Source organism: Erithacus rubecula (assembly GCF_903797595.1).
Source record: "Erithacus rubecula genome assembly, chromosome: Z".
In the NCBI taxonomy this organism is placed as follows: Eukaryota; Metazoa; Chordata; class Aves; order Passeriformes; family Muscicapidae; genus Erithacus; species Erithacus rubecula.
The window spans coordinates 145,609-161,717 of record NC_136661.1 but is presented as its reverse complement, the minus strand read 5'-3'; the positions used below and the strand labels follow the sequence as shown (position 1 = coordinate 161,717).

Here is a 16,109-nt window from a genome sequence, read left to right as displayed (position 1 = left end):
TTCCAGTGAAAAACATTCTCCTAATACAGAATATAATAGTTAATATTGGAAGGCATTTTATTTTCAGAAGACTATTAGAAAACCATATTTTATATTGTATGATCAAAAGAAATTTTTCTCTATGACACTTTCAAGAACTTTATTGTGAAAAGCAAAAGAGCAGAAATGATGAGGCAAAACTTAATATTCTAAAAGGTAAGTCCCTTGCAGGAATTCTGTAGTTTTGCACCAGTTTCAAATCACAGCTGATTTAAAAATAATACTCAGAACAGTGTGAAGCACATCAATAGCAATGCTTCCCCAGTTACTTGAACAGAAGGAGAAGAGACCCTGAATTGAAACAGTGTATTCAAGAAGTCAGCAATTCTAGACTAATACTGTTGAAAAGAAAAATGAGATACACAAGGTTTGTCTAGAATATGTCCTTTATTATTTGCAGTCTGTGTAAATTTTAATATGTGACTGAATTTTCTACACCCTTTTCTCTGTTTAAGCACATGCTGGTCTTTTCCAACCACCCAGTCAATTGCACCTTAAATATATACAGTCAGTATTTATGAATATTGCATATGCATCTATGAACTTAGAAAAATAACATGCAAGGAAAATTGTTACCATGAAACTGATAAAAAATAAAGATAGGTAAAACAGTCAATCCCCTTTTTAGTGTGTTATGGCTTTGCACGAAGTATCAGATGTCAAAACAGCTTCAGATGCTTCTAGTTAAAGGCACTTACTGTTCTTCAAATACAATTTCACATTTAGTTTCTATTGCATTAGAAGTGTATCTCTGGGATCATACTTTCATAACACAGCAGAGAACAGTCCAAAAAGGCAGCATTAATAAAATGGAAAAAGGAGGGCTTATATTAAAATATGAAAATGCCAGGAATTAACACAAACTTTAAGGATTTGGTCCTTATAAAACAGGCAATAGCATTCAGGCAATAATGACTTCTTTTCATAGATGCTGACAAAAGAATATCCCCAAAATATGAACTCTTCCAGTTCCAGTGTATAGATATGTCTGAGTAGAGTAGCATACCCTCTAATACCACCCCCAGTAAAAATACAGCTTTTCAAGACTAACTACTGTTCCACTTTGGCTGTGAAGGACAAAACCTCAGAAGAGTGTTAGACATGGACATGCTAGCAAGCCTACAACTCTGTGTCCCGGTATCTGGAAGGCTGTCCATAATAGCCCTTCTTAGAGTGGTCTGCCAGCTGCCGGCGGTACTCCTCCTCCTCCTCCTCCGCATCGCTGCCATAGCTGACACGGTTCTCCAGGTAAGGTCTGACAGGAGGCTTCTGGGGCTCTGGAGGCCTGGAGCTGGCATGGCAGAACATGGGAAGAGAAAGAGATAAAAACAGCAGTGCTTAAAATCTGCTTTATGGTCACATACAGCTTAGAAAGGCAGATGGAGCAAATAAAACTCCTTCTAGCCAATAAAAAACTGCATGACTATGGTAAACCTATCTGGAGAGGCATCCTATTTCCATCAAGCTGGAGGATGATGCTCAGATATGATGTACTCAACCTACCTGGAAAAATGCCAAATTTAAAATTTTAAACATCCCCACACACACACAAACATCAATAGCTTTACAGTGCTCTATTCCCTGAACAGAAAGGTTTTCAGCCTTGCTACTAACCCCATCTGACATCTCCCTGGCACAGAATTTTTTCTATGCCTCCTTCTCCTTTTGCATCCTCAGTTTTCTGTCTCAAAGTCCAAAGACTTCTTATGTGACATTTCTTAAATTGGTAGCCTTTTCATTCAAATTGGTAGCCTTTTCATTCAAGGCTCTCATTAAGACTCTTAGCCTTCCAAGTGGGCAGAGATAACCCACACATCTGCTTTTTATGCACTCTAGTGCTACACATTTGACATTATGCAGATGTAGAAAAATAGATTCTGTCAAGGCAGAGTATTTCCTCAGTTTCAAACCCTGTAATTTTTGCAACCCAGAAAAACAAGATGCTATTCTCCTTACATCCTTCTCTTAGGACTTAAATACTCCCTTCTAGGCCAACCATTAACACTCCTGTAAAACGCCAACAACACTGATTTCTATATGTAAGCAAACACTCTGCAAACATGGTGAAAGATTAATTTTCATTATTTTTATAAAGATTCTAATGCTATATAAAAAGAATGCTTTTCTGAACCTGCCAAGAAATCCAGAAAATACCAGTTTCCCATCTTTGCATTTTCGATTATCTACTGTGACATTTAACTCACTAGGAAAGAAGTTCCTTTTCTATTGGCTGTTGCTAAGATGCAAGAAAAAATTAAGAGTCTGATTAGCAGCAAACAAAATCCATTATGCAGTGTGTTAACTCTTGCATAGGTGTCATGTCCTTGAAATCTGCAGTGTGTAGGGCAGATGACACAGCAGTCAACCCATCCAGAACTTACTGAAATTTAATGAAAGACTATTACTTTCATGAGATTTTATGGGTCATCTGTATCAATGTTCATTCTCAGTTTACCTAACCATACTACATATCTGTAAAGAATAAGCATTTAAGTAATTAAGTGTTACTAGAATAGCAAATATTTGTTACGATAGACTCACAGCCATCAAGTATCTAGCACAGGTAGAATGGACATCAGAGGACATGAATGCAGGCCAGCTTCTGTAATATTATAGGGGCAAAAAAAATGGCTTTGCAAATGATTCATTGAAAGAATACAGTGTTTCCTCAATGACTCAAATACTATAAATGAACTAAAAGAAAAAAAAAATCCTAGAATGGGCTCACTGAAGAGCTTGCTAAAGTTCAACCCCACCTTTACTATTATCTTTGAGGCACCACAACAAAACGAGGTACACTAAGGCAGGATGACTTGTATGAACAAAAACTGAGAAGATCAGTTTTCCTCCTGCCACCGAAGTCAAGAATCAAGACAGAATGCTTGGAACTGGATATACCTTACCTCATTGGCTGGGGCCAGTTCTGTTCTGACTTCTGTGTTTTGACAGGGACAGCATAAATATCTGGATGCTTCTGGGCTATTTCAAGCTTTAAAAGAAAGCAGAGGAAAATAATTGTTCTTTTTAATTATTCCACTAAGGATCCTACACTAGGATCTAGGAGGTCACTGCTACATCTGAAACAATTAAAGCACAAATTGGTAACATCTTATATTGATATTCCTATAATTATATAACCTTTTTCTAGAGTAGTAGTTCAAATTTTCATACTTGAGAAAAATGGATTGCCAAAAGCAACAGGATTAGGTTTTTATAGTCACAATAGGAAATTACTTCTTTTTATACACAACAAGTGAGAGCATGTCTCTGCATGTGGTTTCCCAAACTTCTTCCTCCAATAGCAACACACCACAAAGAGCATGACTTTAGTTTTCAGGACTCTGGCTGTTCTACAGGTTGCAAAGCACAGCTGGGGAAGGGCATCTCTTCATACCCTGGCATTTTGTGCCTCTTGTAGCTCTTGCATTCTTTGCATCCTTGCCTTGTGATCCATCTCCTCAAATATTTTTACTTTCCTCAGTACTGATTTTGGAGTATTTTCTTGTTCGCTTCCTTCCTCTTCCAACTTTGCCTCCTCCTCCTGCTCTGCAGGCAGGACTGCTGGCTGAGAGTTTCTCAAAATGGGACGCCCAAAGACAGGTTTCACAGAAACAGGTGGTGGTGGTGCTTTAGCTGAGACAGTTGAAGTCTCACTGCTGACAGCAACATTACTTGATTTGGAGTCATAGTTCTTGGGGAAGTCATATGGATCCTCTTTGTTCTGTAACTTTCCCTGCAAGTATAAAACCCACAAAGTTTACATCAGCAACTGTATAATTTTAGTTTCAAAAGAAAGCTTTAACCTGAAAGTAATCACTTTGCCTACGTATTCATCAAGGTCAATCTTCATATGATGTAACACTTCAAAGGTATTTGAAATACTGCAACATTTTGGGCATATACTTATACACATCAGCCTATAGAAGACCAGGACATTCAGATTTTTTAGACATTTATTTGTCCTATTTGTTAAGGATTACCAGAGCTATGTGTGTTAGAGCATAGTACAGAGAAAACTCATGTCTCAGATAATCTTCCACTACTGCTTATAGTGGAGTATCATGACCTAAACTTAGAAGTGCAAAGAACCCAATTCTGTTTTATATTCAGCTTTTTTTTTCCTTGCACATGTCCTCCTCTGCCCTATCTTCATTGTCAAGGCACACTTGGGCTGTATTTTGAATACTTAGCGTATATGAAAGAAAGGACTTTGGGGTCAGATTAATTCAGTTATTTCTAAAATAGAAATTAGTGTCCAAACGCTCTAATTTTTTTCCTCTTGCATCATTCCTGAGCAATGTTTAAACAAATGGTTAACATGAATTCCTAGTTATGGTCAAGTGGTAGAATCTGATTTTGTGCCTCACAGTAAAAACATCAGGTATGTTTTTCCTGGTGTTTAGCCTACTTTTGATCTTGCTGAACTAGAAAAGGGCCTATCAGTTTGCTAGTAGACACAAAAAGGAGTTTACTTTCTTATTCCATATGGAAATTATTCATTAGAGATCACATATATTTGAGAAGAACTGTTATCCAGTAAGTCTCTCTTGCTTGATCCTGTAACATTGTCCAGTCATTTCTTCTGTCCACACATAAAAGTAGTCTCTGACAATGTCTATTGCTCTTTTGAATCTGCCACCCTGGAGAGCTCTCCAGAAAAAGGATGTTTGTATTCAGGTTTGCTTCTACAAATTTACCTTAGGTGGTTCAGGCTTGAATGCTGGAGGTGGGCTTGGTTCTCTAAGGATCTCCCTGCTACCAGCTTTTCTCAACTGCGCCCTTGGTTCTGGAGTAAACTTTTTTAAACTCTGTGAAAGAAAGTAAGAGAGAGAATCACTGCAGTAGCCAGTAATTAAATAATTTTTACTCTCTCTCAAGTTTACAATTTTGGGAACAGTAACCAGGAGTCAAAAGACTGCCACTGAAAATGTAATTGAGAAGTTCAAGGTCATGAAACATCATCAGGAACTCTATAAATTTAGGCAGAAAAGCAGAGCTATTGTTATTTTCCTCTTCACAATATAGCTCTAAAACACTATCATAAGCAAGGAAAAGCTGCTGTTTAAAAAAAACCCTCTGATTTTTAAGACATATATAAAGGGTTTTCAGAAAGCCCAGTCTTACTGAAAAATCCAATCATCTCACCTCCTCGTGATGCACAGGTTCAGAGGATCGGCTAACAGATGAAATCCTTGGCTCCTCCAAAGGCTCATCAAGTTCATTGTCAGTGTATGTTCCACCTTCTCCATCTGTATCCTCTAGGTCACTGATCAGCCGGCTGTCACAGCTCAAATAGTCAGCACCCATGGCAGTAAGATAAGACATACGATCATCTGCATCATCTTCCATGCCATCCATCTACAGAAAAGTCAGCAACAAGTAAGGAACAAGGATTAAATAAATTGAAGTCCAGTTAAGACTCAACATCAGGCCAAATAAGCCGTTAGGAGTGACTTAGTGGAACTGAAAGAAACTAATGCAGAATCACAATACAAAGTGCTGCAGAAGTTTTTCCCTCATCATCATTCTCCCCTAGCCCAGCATAGGTGATGAAAACTCCACAGTGTTACAGAAAGAAATTTTCTTTTTTTTTTAGAGACATATTTGACTGTAACTATGTGACTGACTATCTGTCTAGCCTATTGAAACTGGCAAATGAAATCTTGAACAATTTTTACTGGCAAGAGATACTTTGAAACATCTGTACAGCTTTAGAGAGTATGGATTGACTCCTTACCTTTCCTTCTGATACCCATACTGCTTCTCCTTGCTGCTGCTGAATGGTATCCTTTAGGCAACCATACCAGCTGTCATTGGCTGAATTCAAATTAATGGTTGCTGAAAGAATTGAAGGAAAGGGTGTATATATACATGGTAAATGCAATGCAATCCTTTATCCATTCTTTGCTGTTTAACACTTTTTGGTTTAGGTGTGTGAGAATGTTAAACAGCCACTTCATTTAGATCATTGACAGAAGTATGGTATTTTTGTTTTCTTGTTGGTCCATTTCCAAGCTTATTAAATCACTTTTAATGGCAGTACACGAGCTCATAATTTCTTCTCTGTTAGAATTTGGCAGAACAAGGAACTTTGAAAGAAGTCAAGGAAGGCATTACTCGTGACCATACCTTCACACTCTTTTAGTTCCAGCCTGCATGAGTTAATATGCAGAGCAGTAAAGTAGATGTCTTGAGACTTACACAGTCCCATATGCTACTCTCTTAGTAAGCAGGTTAAACAAACATTCTTCTTTACCTGTGAAGAGGTGGGAACAAGTTTTCTTCAGTTTGTTTGCTTGCTCATACAGTTTTCTTGAACTCTTGTTTGATGTAGAACATAGTCTTTGTCTCATAGTCTTCACACCCTGCTTACTGTCTGGGTTAAAGAAGACCACAATTGGAAACCATTGGGTGTAATTTAGCAGGTCCACTGCTTTAGGAGTGACATCCAACAGAGCATGCTTATCCTGTTAACAAGAAAGGACAGTCAATATGGTGCATGTGGGAACAAGTGGAAGTGACTGGAGCATGGGATCCTAAGAAAACCAGTATATTTGTCCAAATAAATGTACAACTTGAAGAATTTTTTCCCACACTTATACCATATTTAGCATGTTAAGAGCAAGTAGAGCACTGCATGACCATAAAGCCTTTGGCAAATTCAGAAAGCATATAGTAGAATAGATTCTTCTCTGTCCAAATTTAGAATGGACTTGAGAAGGACAACATAATTTCTTATATCGAGTTCAAAGCCATTAAAATTACTGATATTGCTGTTGAACAACTTCGAAACAGTTTTATCATTAAGCTTATTACAGAAATAGATGCACTAAAATTTTGAGTACTCTCAAAGTTCTAGGAGCAACAAATCAAACACCATGCCTTTGAGCATAAGCAATTTTCAGAGGAATGCCCCACCTGCTCAATGATTTGCCTCACAGTGTTCAAGCGCACTACCCCAGTTGACTTCTCTGAACCTGCATCTCTGGGCTCTGTCTCTGCAAAGACAACATTTAAGCTTATATAAAGTGGCCAGGCAGCTATGATTATTTAGTTATCCATACTCTCAGTTAAGGATGAAAAAGACACTAAGAGGACAACTTACTTGCTGTCTGGTACAGGTGAGGCAAATCATTTGACAACTTTTCCATAGCGACATCTGCAATAGGGCCAAATATCACCACAGGTCTCTTAAAACCAGCTGAAAGGAAAATATTTGGAGAAAAGAGAAATCTGATAAGACTGTTTTCTTTTAATATAAAAGACAAGACCCTCAGTTACTAAGCAAAGTTAAGAATTAAGTTGAAGTTATTAAAAATATATTTTAAAAAAATATTTCTCAGAGGTTTGTGCAACAGCATAATAGAGAAAACTACTTTTACCAGCTGAGAAAGTAAGAGAGTGTTTCAACAGCTTCCTTATTCCTTCTAATGGAATTGTATTTGGAATATTCTACATCTGAAAATGTACAGATCTTCATTTATCTTTCCATCTATCAAAACCCCATGAATCTTGACACAGTGGGTTTTGTGTGAATAAAGACACAAATCATAAACCTACTGCAATGCAGCTTGAAGAAGCAAAGAAATGTAAAACTACGTTGCTGCTTATGTTGAAACAAGTAAAAACACAGTCCTCAGAGTTAATGGGGGAATGCCATTACCCCAAGTCTTCATCCTAAGGCATCTGGGATCTCCTTTAAACTGTATCTTTTGTTCCAGAATACTGTCATGTGCTACTACCCAGAAAATCAGCTTGATCTGCCCATCACCAGCAATACAGCTATGATTATATTTGAACCATGATTATATTTGAACCACTGAAAACATTTGGGTTCTATTTGCTCTGAAGCTATTTATGAGGACTGGGGTTGATCTCAGGCATATGGATTGCACTTTTAGAACTAGCCAAGAAGAATCTGAGGAAACATGGAAATCCCTGCTGTTTCATCCCCTTTTTCATTTTACGCTTTAAAACTGGCAGGTATAATTTGGAGGCAAGAGAGAACAACAGCAGTTTAAAAAGGTAGAAAAGGTTTCTTGTAGATTAATTAGTAGCCTTCAGAAATCTCCACTCTGAGAAAAATGTCATCCCTTCCTGCTGTTTTAATTGAACATCGTTAGAAGTTATTAGAAATCACTTTCTTAGCTGACCAAAAATTTGAATGCTAAAGCAGCAGGCAATAAACGGGCAGCCAGCTCAAAGCAGTCCCACCTACCTTCACGCAGCTGAACACGCTCATAAGCTGGGAATTTTGTGCTCACAGATACAATAGCTGTCAGATCTTCACGGCTCTTCCTCAGATTCTTCTTTGCTCCAGATCGCTGGCCACGTGTTCTCCAGAAATCTGCCCTATCACTTGAGCCATCTTTTTGGGCATTTTGAACACTGGCCATCTGTTCAGCTCTGGCAGAGAAAGCAGGGAGCTCAGAATTAGTCAAAGAAGGCAAGGATGCTTTCACTGATGAACAATGAATTTTGAATTTGCAACAGATAATTTGCCAGATACATTGGAAGGAGTGGAGGTAAAAGCAGACAAGTTCAGGTGCCTTTGCCTAGGAGCAAACACATTGTCAGAACAATGTGCTCTGCCAATGATCTGCCGAAGTTATAAGCTGCTTGGCAAGGAATGAGATCATAAATTGGTCACTTACAAAGGAATAAACAAAAGAATGCAAATGCAAAGAGGAGGTGAGAGAGGGCAACTCAGAACTGAAGGCCTAGGAAATTACTGTCACCATTCTCTTCTCCATTAGACCTCAAGAGTCACTACAGCATAGAAAAAAGGCTGGTTTGGTCAGATCAATTAACAGAGAGGAGAAAATGTACTTACCAGGAAACAGACAGGCAAGTCACACAAGAAGGGTATCTTGTAACTTGTGTATCATGCAATTGTGAACTTTTTCTTCCATCATAAAATCACAACCACACTCAAGAACTCAAAAGTTACAGTCAAAAATTCATCTACAGTCTGGTTGAGGTTTTAGAGCTTGAGGGGTTTTTTCTGATTCATTTTAATACTTTTATGCATCGGACATGTTTTGAGCACTCATTATTACCTCCCATGAATTTTGATTAGGAAAGCATATTTAAGCAAAAATGTTGCTGTAGTTCACTCAATATTTCACACAAAAATACAGACTACAGCTACAAAAACAAAACACCACCAAAAAAAAAAAAAAAAAAAAAAAAAAAGCCTCACAAAGATATACATAAGAAATTCAAGCACTGAATTCTTCTAAAAGTTTAATCTTCAGAGTATTCTTACACAAAGTCATGAGCTTACTATGGTGAAGGACTTTTGTTTGTTTATTTTTTTTTTGTTTGTTTGGGGTCTTTTGTTTGTTTTGATTTGATTTGGTGAGGACAGACAGACAAAGAAGGTGGGGGAAAAAAAAGCAAACACCAAACAAAAATGGGACCCACCACCCATTTTCTGGAAGAGGAACTGAAGCAGCTACTGCTCAAAGCTTGGTTGATTGCTGAGACAGAAGCTCTAGGTCTGTGCTGCAAATAATAACCTGGTATGTAGGTAACACCACCCTCTCTCACCATCTTCTTGCATAAAGCCATGATTCTAAAATATGCAGTTTTTATAGGCACAATTCTTGTAAAAGTGAAGACAAAACAATTTATTCATTCTTGTAGAGGGGAATAAAAAGGAAGAAAGGTATGACATTGGAAGCAAAAATGACTTGTGGTGGAGGGAAAGAAAATCTTACTTCTAACAATGGGTAGGAAGACATGGTGCACCTTACCTGCTCTTATTGGGAATGAGGCCCTTTTCCAGTTCGTTTCCAATTCTCACAGCCAGCCAGTTTCCCAGTTTTCCATCATACAGTGTATCAACTACTCTAAAGATCTCCCCTCTGGTGAATGCCAAGCTCTGTGGTGACTCTTTTTCACACTCAAAGTGACTCCTTATGAAAAATGAATCGCCTCTGCCACAGGCCATGATGTCTCTGTAGACTAAAACAAGACCTCTATTTTAGTTTGTATCTTTTTACACTTGAAAAAAGATTAAGCTGTGATTATAGCAAGTACAGCTTTAGAATTCCAAGTGTCTGCTCAGAAAGATGTAAAAACTCAGGTCTACATCCCCCTACACACACTTATCAAGAATGTTCCAAACTTGTATGTGCACAGCCCTTACAGCTCCAGGGCAAAAGGCAGCTATGGTACTACAGTCTTGCAGCAGGCTATGTCTTCCAAAAGGAAAGTGAGAAGCTTTTCTTGCTCCTTAACTGCTCATGAATAAAACTGTCCATTTTCTGCTGATTAAATCCCTTCTGACTGCCAAGGCACAGCAGATCTTCTTCTGGTTGCTACGAACAGAAAATCAGAAGAAAAAGCAGTACCTTACCACTTTTCAGAATTAAGAGTGGCTATTTGCTAATAATAAAAGACATGGAGAAGTACTCTGAATAACACATCAACATGCAGCCTTGTATATATGAAATATAGCTATCTTCTCAACTATTGAAAAGAAGATAAAACTAAAATACAATCAAAAATACGATCTTGTGCTTACAAGAGAGATTATTTGTGGTTTCACTGAAAAAGCACAGCTTAAAAGATTCACAGATAAACATACATTTTTTTCAAAACACCTACCTTCATATTTGCTTTGAGCCAAAATTGTCACAGTTTCACCTTTGGGAATTTCTAAGAGATACAAAACCGCTTCTTCCCGAACAACACCTCTGAAGTCTTGAGTGTTTACCTACATATCAAACAAATATTGTACAACAATTGATAAACAAACAATAAAAGAAATAACCACAGATTCCTCTTTCATATGAAAAATCCTAAATATTCTCTTCCCTTATTATTTTTATATCTATATATCTGTATCAATCAATCAATCTATATAAAAGTCAATGATTGTCTTTTGTGAATATGTAATCCCAGCTATTAACAATAATCTTCCTGAAATAAAATGTTCAGGTTGTACACCACTAGATTGTTTCTTCAGCTTCAACAGCCTCTATCTAGAAGGTGAAAATGAAAAGAAGTAGAGGGAACATTATATTAACCTTCCATGTGAATTTCCAGAAAAAAAGCAGAATGAAGTGATTAAGTGGCACAGATTATATAAATCAGAAACTTGAAAAATGAATCATCATAACCTGAATAAACTGGAGAAAGATGAAAGAAGAAAATTATGACAGTCCCAGTTTTTCCCCCTCAAAAACTAGGAAGAAACATGGTACAAAAAATTTATTGTTCCATCTTGCAGCATTTTTCTTGATTAATATTTAACTACTCCTTCCACAACATTATAAACAAACTGAAGTTTGGCGTACAATGCTCTTTCAAAAACTCTTTTCTGTAAGACCCTTCCACCACATTTACCATCTTCCAAAGCCATAATTTGATTACTAAGATCATAATTTCTCCCATATTTCCACTATGAAGCAAGCTAGAGTATGCAGAAATCATTTGTATTTCAGGGACACATACTCCTACCTTAAGAATCTGATCTCCTTCCTGCAGTCCCTCCTGATCAGCTGAGGTACCTTCTTGAATTCCAGCAATAAATATTCCCACATCGTTTCCACCAGCAAGTCGTAGACCCACGCTGTCCCCCTTCTTGAATCTCACCATTTTTGTATTAGGACTACAGGATTTACAAATAGAAAAAGTAAGTAAGGCCAGTTATTAAGCATATAGCAATATTAGGATGAAAAAAGAAAAAAATTACAACTTCTCAACAATATTGTATCAATATTCTTATCTCCTTTCTTTAACTATATAGGCTGCATTTATTGCTGTATTTCCAGAGAATTTGCATTTTTCAGAGTGGAAAATGAACTAGGAATAGTGACTAAGTGGCATACACAGACCTGACTGAGCAGCAAAACAGATCTCTCTTTTTGAAACCCCACATCTACTGCACACCTACTGCATCCTCTGTCATATGAACAGCTGTGGTGTTTGTGAAAACAGATTGAGTTATGAGTAATCACACTCATTGTTTTTTCTTCTATAAGATAAAGAACTGTCATATGAATTAAACTGATACCTAATTTTTTTACTATTTAACATGTTTGCTAGAAGTCTTCAAATTTTCTGGTAATGAGAAATATTTTCAAGTACAATCTACTGATATGTTAGCTATCAGTCCTTTCACATCGCAGTGGGAGAGACTAGCTGGACTAGGTTATGCTTTTTTTCTGTCAGAAAAGCTGTATGCCTGAGTGACCTTCCAACTCAGAGGACACTACTTATCTGTCAGCCATTCTCGATAATACCCTAAGCCTGTATTATAAAATTCCACTTCACCAAAATAATCACTTGATTAATTTGCACATCAATGACAACATATGAAGTTCCAAGCCAAAAAAGGTCTGAGAAGGAAATCCATTTAAGAAAATACACCAAGCTAGAGAACATTTCCAAAATGTAAGGCTTCTCCTGAAAATTCCAACATTCCTATTCCTTCAATTTCTGTATTTGAAAACTCTCAAAGGAAAACATGTTAATTGATTTCCTATTAATAAAAAAAAAAAATTAAACAAAATTCTCGAAATTCCAAGCAAGTCCAGAAACACAGGGACTTCCAGGTAGATTCCAGTCAGATATTTCTAAAACTAAGCTCATCTCAAATATCATCAGTTAGCAGCTATGTCACCTCTTCTCAGCATTAAGCTGTAACACTAGTCATTGGAAGAATACTGAGTGCAAAAGAACTCAGCAAGTGCCATCTTACCCATATATTGCTTCATCTTCTGGGCTGGGTTTAAGAATTGTTCGTGTCCCTGCTTTTGGCTGAGGCACTAAAGGTAAAAAAAAATGGATAAAATAAGTTACTGAGATACTGGAAAAGTTACACATAGCAGGAATTTTCAGCTGTCAGATAGCAATCAAACCCTCCATGCCAAAGATTAATACAGATTTAAAAATCAAGCGTGTCTGACTAAAATTCATTTATTTCAATTTTTGTATTCTTGAAAAAAAAAAAAAGTTCAAGGAAGGGATACATAACTCACTAGATCAGACTTCATTCGTCTGCTTAGGACAACAGTCTAACAGCAGATATTCTAGGAGAATATTTGCTTTTTTGGTGGTAATTGTAATAAACAACTGCTGTCAAAAAAATATCAGGTGCTTCTTCCCTGCACCACAAAGCAAAGACAAACCTCTTCTCTTTGTCAGGGTGGGGCTGACATAAAGAGCACACCAGCTTTGTCAACATGGTTGAGGGAATGGACATTCTGTGGCATGGGGAAAAATAATCAACTGAAACCTTCAAGCTCTCACCTGCTGGGTCGTCTTGGTACTTCAGTTCTTTGTTTGAGTCTACAGCTGTAACAGCAGGAGTAGCAATGTCACCAGTTGATTTGAATGGAGTAGGCATTGCTCCCATTCTGGACATCCTACTGGAGGGATCCTCTTTTGCACTAAAAGAAAGAAATAGGAAAAAAGGTGTCATGATATCAGATAAGAATGCATATATTTGAATAATTTCTTTGATAAGCATGAGAAAAATGAACTAGAGAAGACCATTTCTTACTTTGGTTTCTCTTTCAGTTTTTCGTTGGATGAATGTGAATCTAGATCAGAATGATGTAATCTGTCATCTTGAGGGGAGAATGATCTGTTTGACTCTATTTCAGAAATATCTGTGAAGAGAGTGGCAAATCAAGACATGCAGGATTTGTTATCTGCTCACCTGATCAGCATGTGTATTTACAAAATTTTCACATAGAGGATGCACTGAACATTTCAGCCCACTCTCATCTCAAGCTGGATTTGACGAAGATTCAAAAAGTGTCTTTTAGGGCTCCCACCCCTCCACCCTCCCAATAATATTTCAGGAAAGTTTCACACAACTTTCAAGAAACACGCTCATGTCACACAATTACTCTGAGCACACCACAGCTGCATTAGCTAGTGCTAGCAGGCTTTGACTTGAGGTGGTTTCCAAACAGATGACCACCTGCACATTAACAGGGCTCACATCATTGCCCTTCAGCAGCAAAGGAAACAAGAGTGGCCCTTGCATTTGAACTGCACCTCAGACTTCACATTATAACCTACAGGATGTTCCACCCCACATTCCGACACCAGAAAAACAAGGATCTTGTTCCAAATAATATAACATGCTCCTCTCCCAAACATTCTGAACCCTTCCCAAAGCAAGATCAGGCTGAGAAATACAGCTCACACACTTGTAAAAAAGAGGTGCTGGGAATAGAAAACAGTTATCCAGGGGCACTTAATTTCCTCTGTCCTGACATTTCTTCCCTCCATTGGAATGCTGCCATGAATGTCAACGTCCTCAGAATGAGAGACCAGTCCAATGCACTTGTTTTAAAAAATTTTATTAAGGCAACTGATTTGCTTGTTCCAAGAAGTAAGACTGATTTTGCCAGATCAACATTGGTCCTTCTATCTCTGCCCCTTCCTAAAATGTGATTATACGGTTACTACAAAATCATTTTCACCTAAAGAAACTGGTCTTGTTGATTAATTGAGTATTTCTTAGGTTTGTATTTAACTGTTTTTCTTAAAGAACCTAATACCACTCTACCGCAGCAAAACAATATAAGCTCCATTTTGTCCTTGCAGAGAGTCCAGAACTTTGGATCCACATTAAACCTCACCATCCATTTCTGAGTCACTGTCGTTCAGGGAAGGAATGTTGAGTAGTGTCTGCTTTCGGTCCCTGAGAACAACCAGCTGGAGTTTCCCACGTGATTTCTCAATCAATTTTCGGGCATCAGCTAAAGACATGTTCTCTGTCACTGTACCATTGATCTGGAGACAAAAAGGCAACAATAACAAACAAGTCTGCATCGTGCTCAAGTTTAAGTGAACTTGACTATAACATGACTTAGTTCAGAATAACCACTATAACCAATGCTGCCAAACTGTTAGTAGTACAGCCAGAACAGACCTTGAGAATGATATCTCCTTCATGAAGGTTGCCATCTTTGGTTGCTAGGCCAGTACGGGTCATTTCTTTTATGAAGATCTGACTTCCAAGACGGAGTCCATACTCTGGAACCAAGAAGATAATCCACTGTTGCTTAAATGATGAGCAAGGATGCATTATTTTAAAAACTACACAAAGTACATGCATCTAATACCATGTCATGAGAGAAGAAGGAAAAAAAAAAAGAAAACAAAAAAAAAAAAAGGAAAAGAACGTAGACTTAGAAAAACCACTTCACCCTAAGCCAAGTCTCCAATACCTGTGCTGTCATTACAATATGAACAAGCAACCCAAATCCAGTTACAGTCGGACAATTGGTCTGCACCTTCAGCAGCAAGGTGTTTGGCCTTTGTTCTGGAGCTGCTTATTAATATACTGGACTAGCTTCTGATTTCTATTTTGCATGGCACAGAGCGGGAAAAGGGTTAAAAAGCACTAACAGAAGTATTTATTTTCATCAGTTGCTGCGTGCTGACCCTGTCCTATCTGTACTCCATGAAATGCCTTGTTGTTTCAGGCAAAGGAATTTTTTTATTCCCCTGCCCCCTTTTCTCCTATGATCTAAGTTACTTGGGTCAGCATATTTGCTACTCACAAAGAAAGACAACATCCTTAAAAAACATGCATGCTAAAACAGCAGAATATTGTTCTGCTTAAAAAATTTAAAACATTTCAGGAAGTCTGCTAAGTATTCATATGAATGGTAGAGATTATTACGGTACAGATATACATAAAAGTTAACAAATGCACCTTAAACTTCTCCTTTTTTGTATATATATATATATATATATATATATATATATATATATATATATATATATATATGTATGCATTATCTTTACAAGTGGAAACATTACATGCAGAGGAAGAAGAGGAAGGAAGAAAAAGGATTGTTACCAGACACAATGAAAAAAAAATAGATCAGCTCCTGCATATGAAGTTCAATTAACAAATTTTTTTTAAAAATTACAACAGGGCAGATTAGGAAAAAACCCAACAACCACACTAAACCCCTCCAGAAATAAACCATCCCCTCCCCCAAAAAACCCCAAACAGAGAATTATGCACAACCTAATCTGAGATATGCTTTCCAGCACAAGTCCTTATTTCACAGCGAAAAAAGCGTTAG

At 37.4% G+C, this 16,109-nt stretch overlaps 1 protein-coding gene across 2 annotated transcripts in view; it reads right to left on the bottom strand.

The window, feature by feature from the left end:
* Nucleotides 1–407: 407 nt before the first annotated feature.
* TJP2 (tight junction protein 2) overlaps nucleotides 408–16,109 on the bottom strand; it is a 62,478-nt gene continuing 46,776 nt past the window's right edge. For both annotated transcript variants that reach the window (XM_079330290.1, XM_079330291.1), the window contains exons 7-24: nucleotides 14,942–15,045; nucleotides 14,649–14,802; nucleotides 13,556–13,664; nucleotides 13,303–13,442; nucleotides 12,752–12,818; nucleotides 11,509–11,659; nucleotides 10,654–10,762; nucleotides 9,798–10,008; nucleotides 8,258–8,445; nucleotides 7,145–7,240; nucleotides 6,958–7,037; nucleotides 6,296–6,506; nucleotides 5,777–5,877; nucleotides 5,185–5,397; nucleotides 4,737–4,847; nucleotides 3,434–3,772; nucleotides 2,943–3,028; nucleotides 408–1,330 (exon numbers count right to left, since the gene is read on the bottom strand). In XM_079330290.1, coding sequence (XP_079186416.1) covers nucleotides 1,159–1,330; nucleotides 2,943–3,028; nucleotides 3,434–3,772; nucleotides 4,737–4,847; nucleotides 5,185–5,397; nucleotides 5,777–5,877; nucleotides 6,296–6,506; nucleotides 6,958–7,037; nucleotides 7,145–7,240; nucleotides 8,258–8,445; nucleotides 9,798–10,008; nucleotides 10,654–10,762; nucleotides 11,509–11,659; nucleotides 12,752–12,818; nucleotides 13,303–13,442; nucleotides 13,556–13,664; nucleotides 14,649–14,802; nucleotides 14,942–15,045 — 2,642 coding nt within the window. In that variant the 3' untranslated portion in view covers nucleotides 408–1,158. The remainder of the gene's footprint in view (nucleotides 1,331–2,942; nucleotides 3,029–3,433; nucleotides 3,773–4,736; nucleotides 4,848–5,184; nucleotides 5,398–5,776; nucleotides 5,878–6,295; nucleotides 6,507–6,957; nucleotides 7,038–7,144; nucleotides 7,241–8,257; nucleotides 8,446–9,797; nucleotides 10,009–10,653; nucleotides 10,763–11,508; nucleotides 11,660–12,751; nucleotides 12,819–13,302; nucleotides 13,443–13,555; nucleotides 13,665–14,648; nucleotides 14,803–14,941; nucleotides 15,046–16,109) is intronic.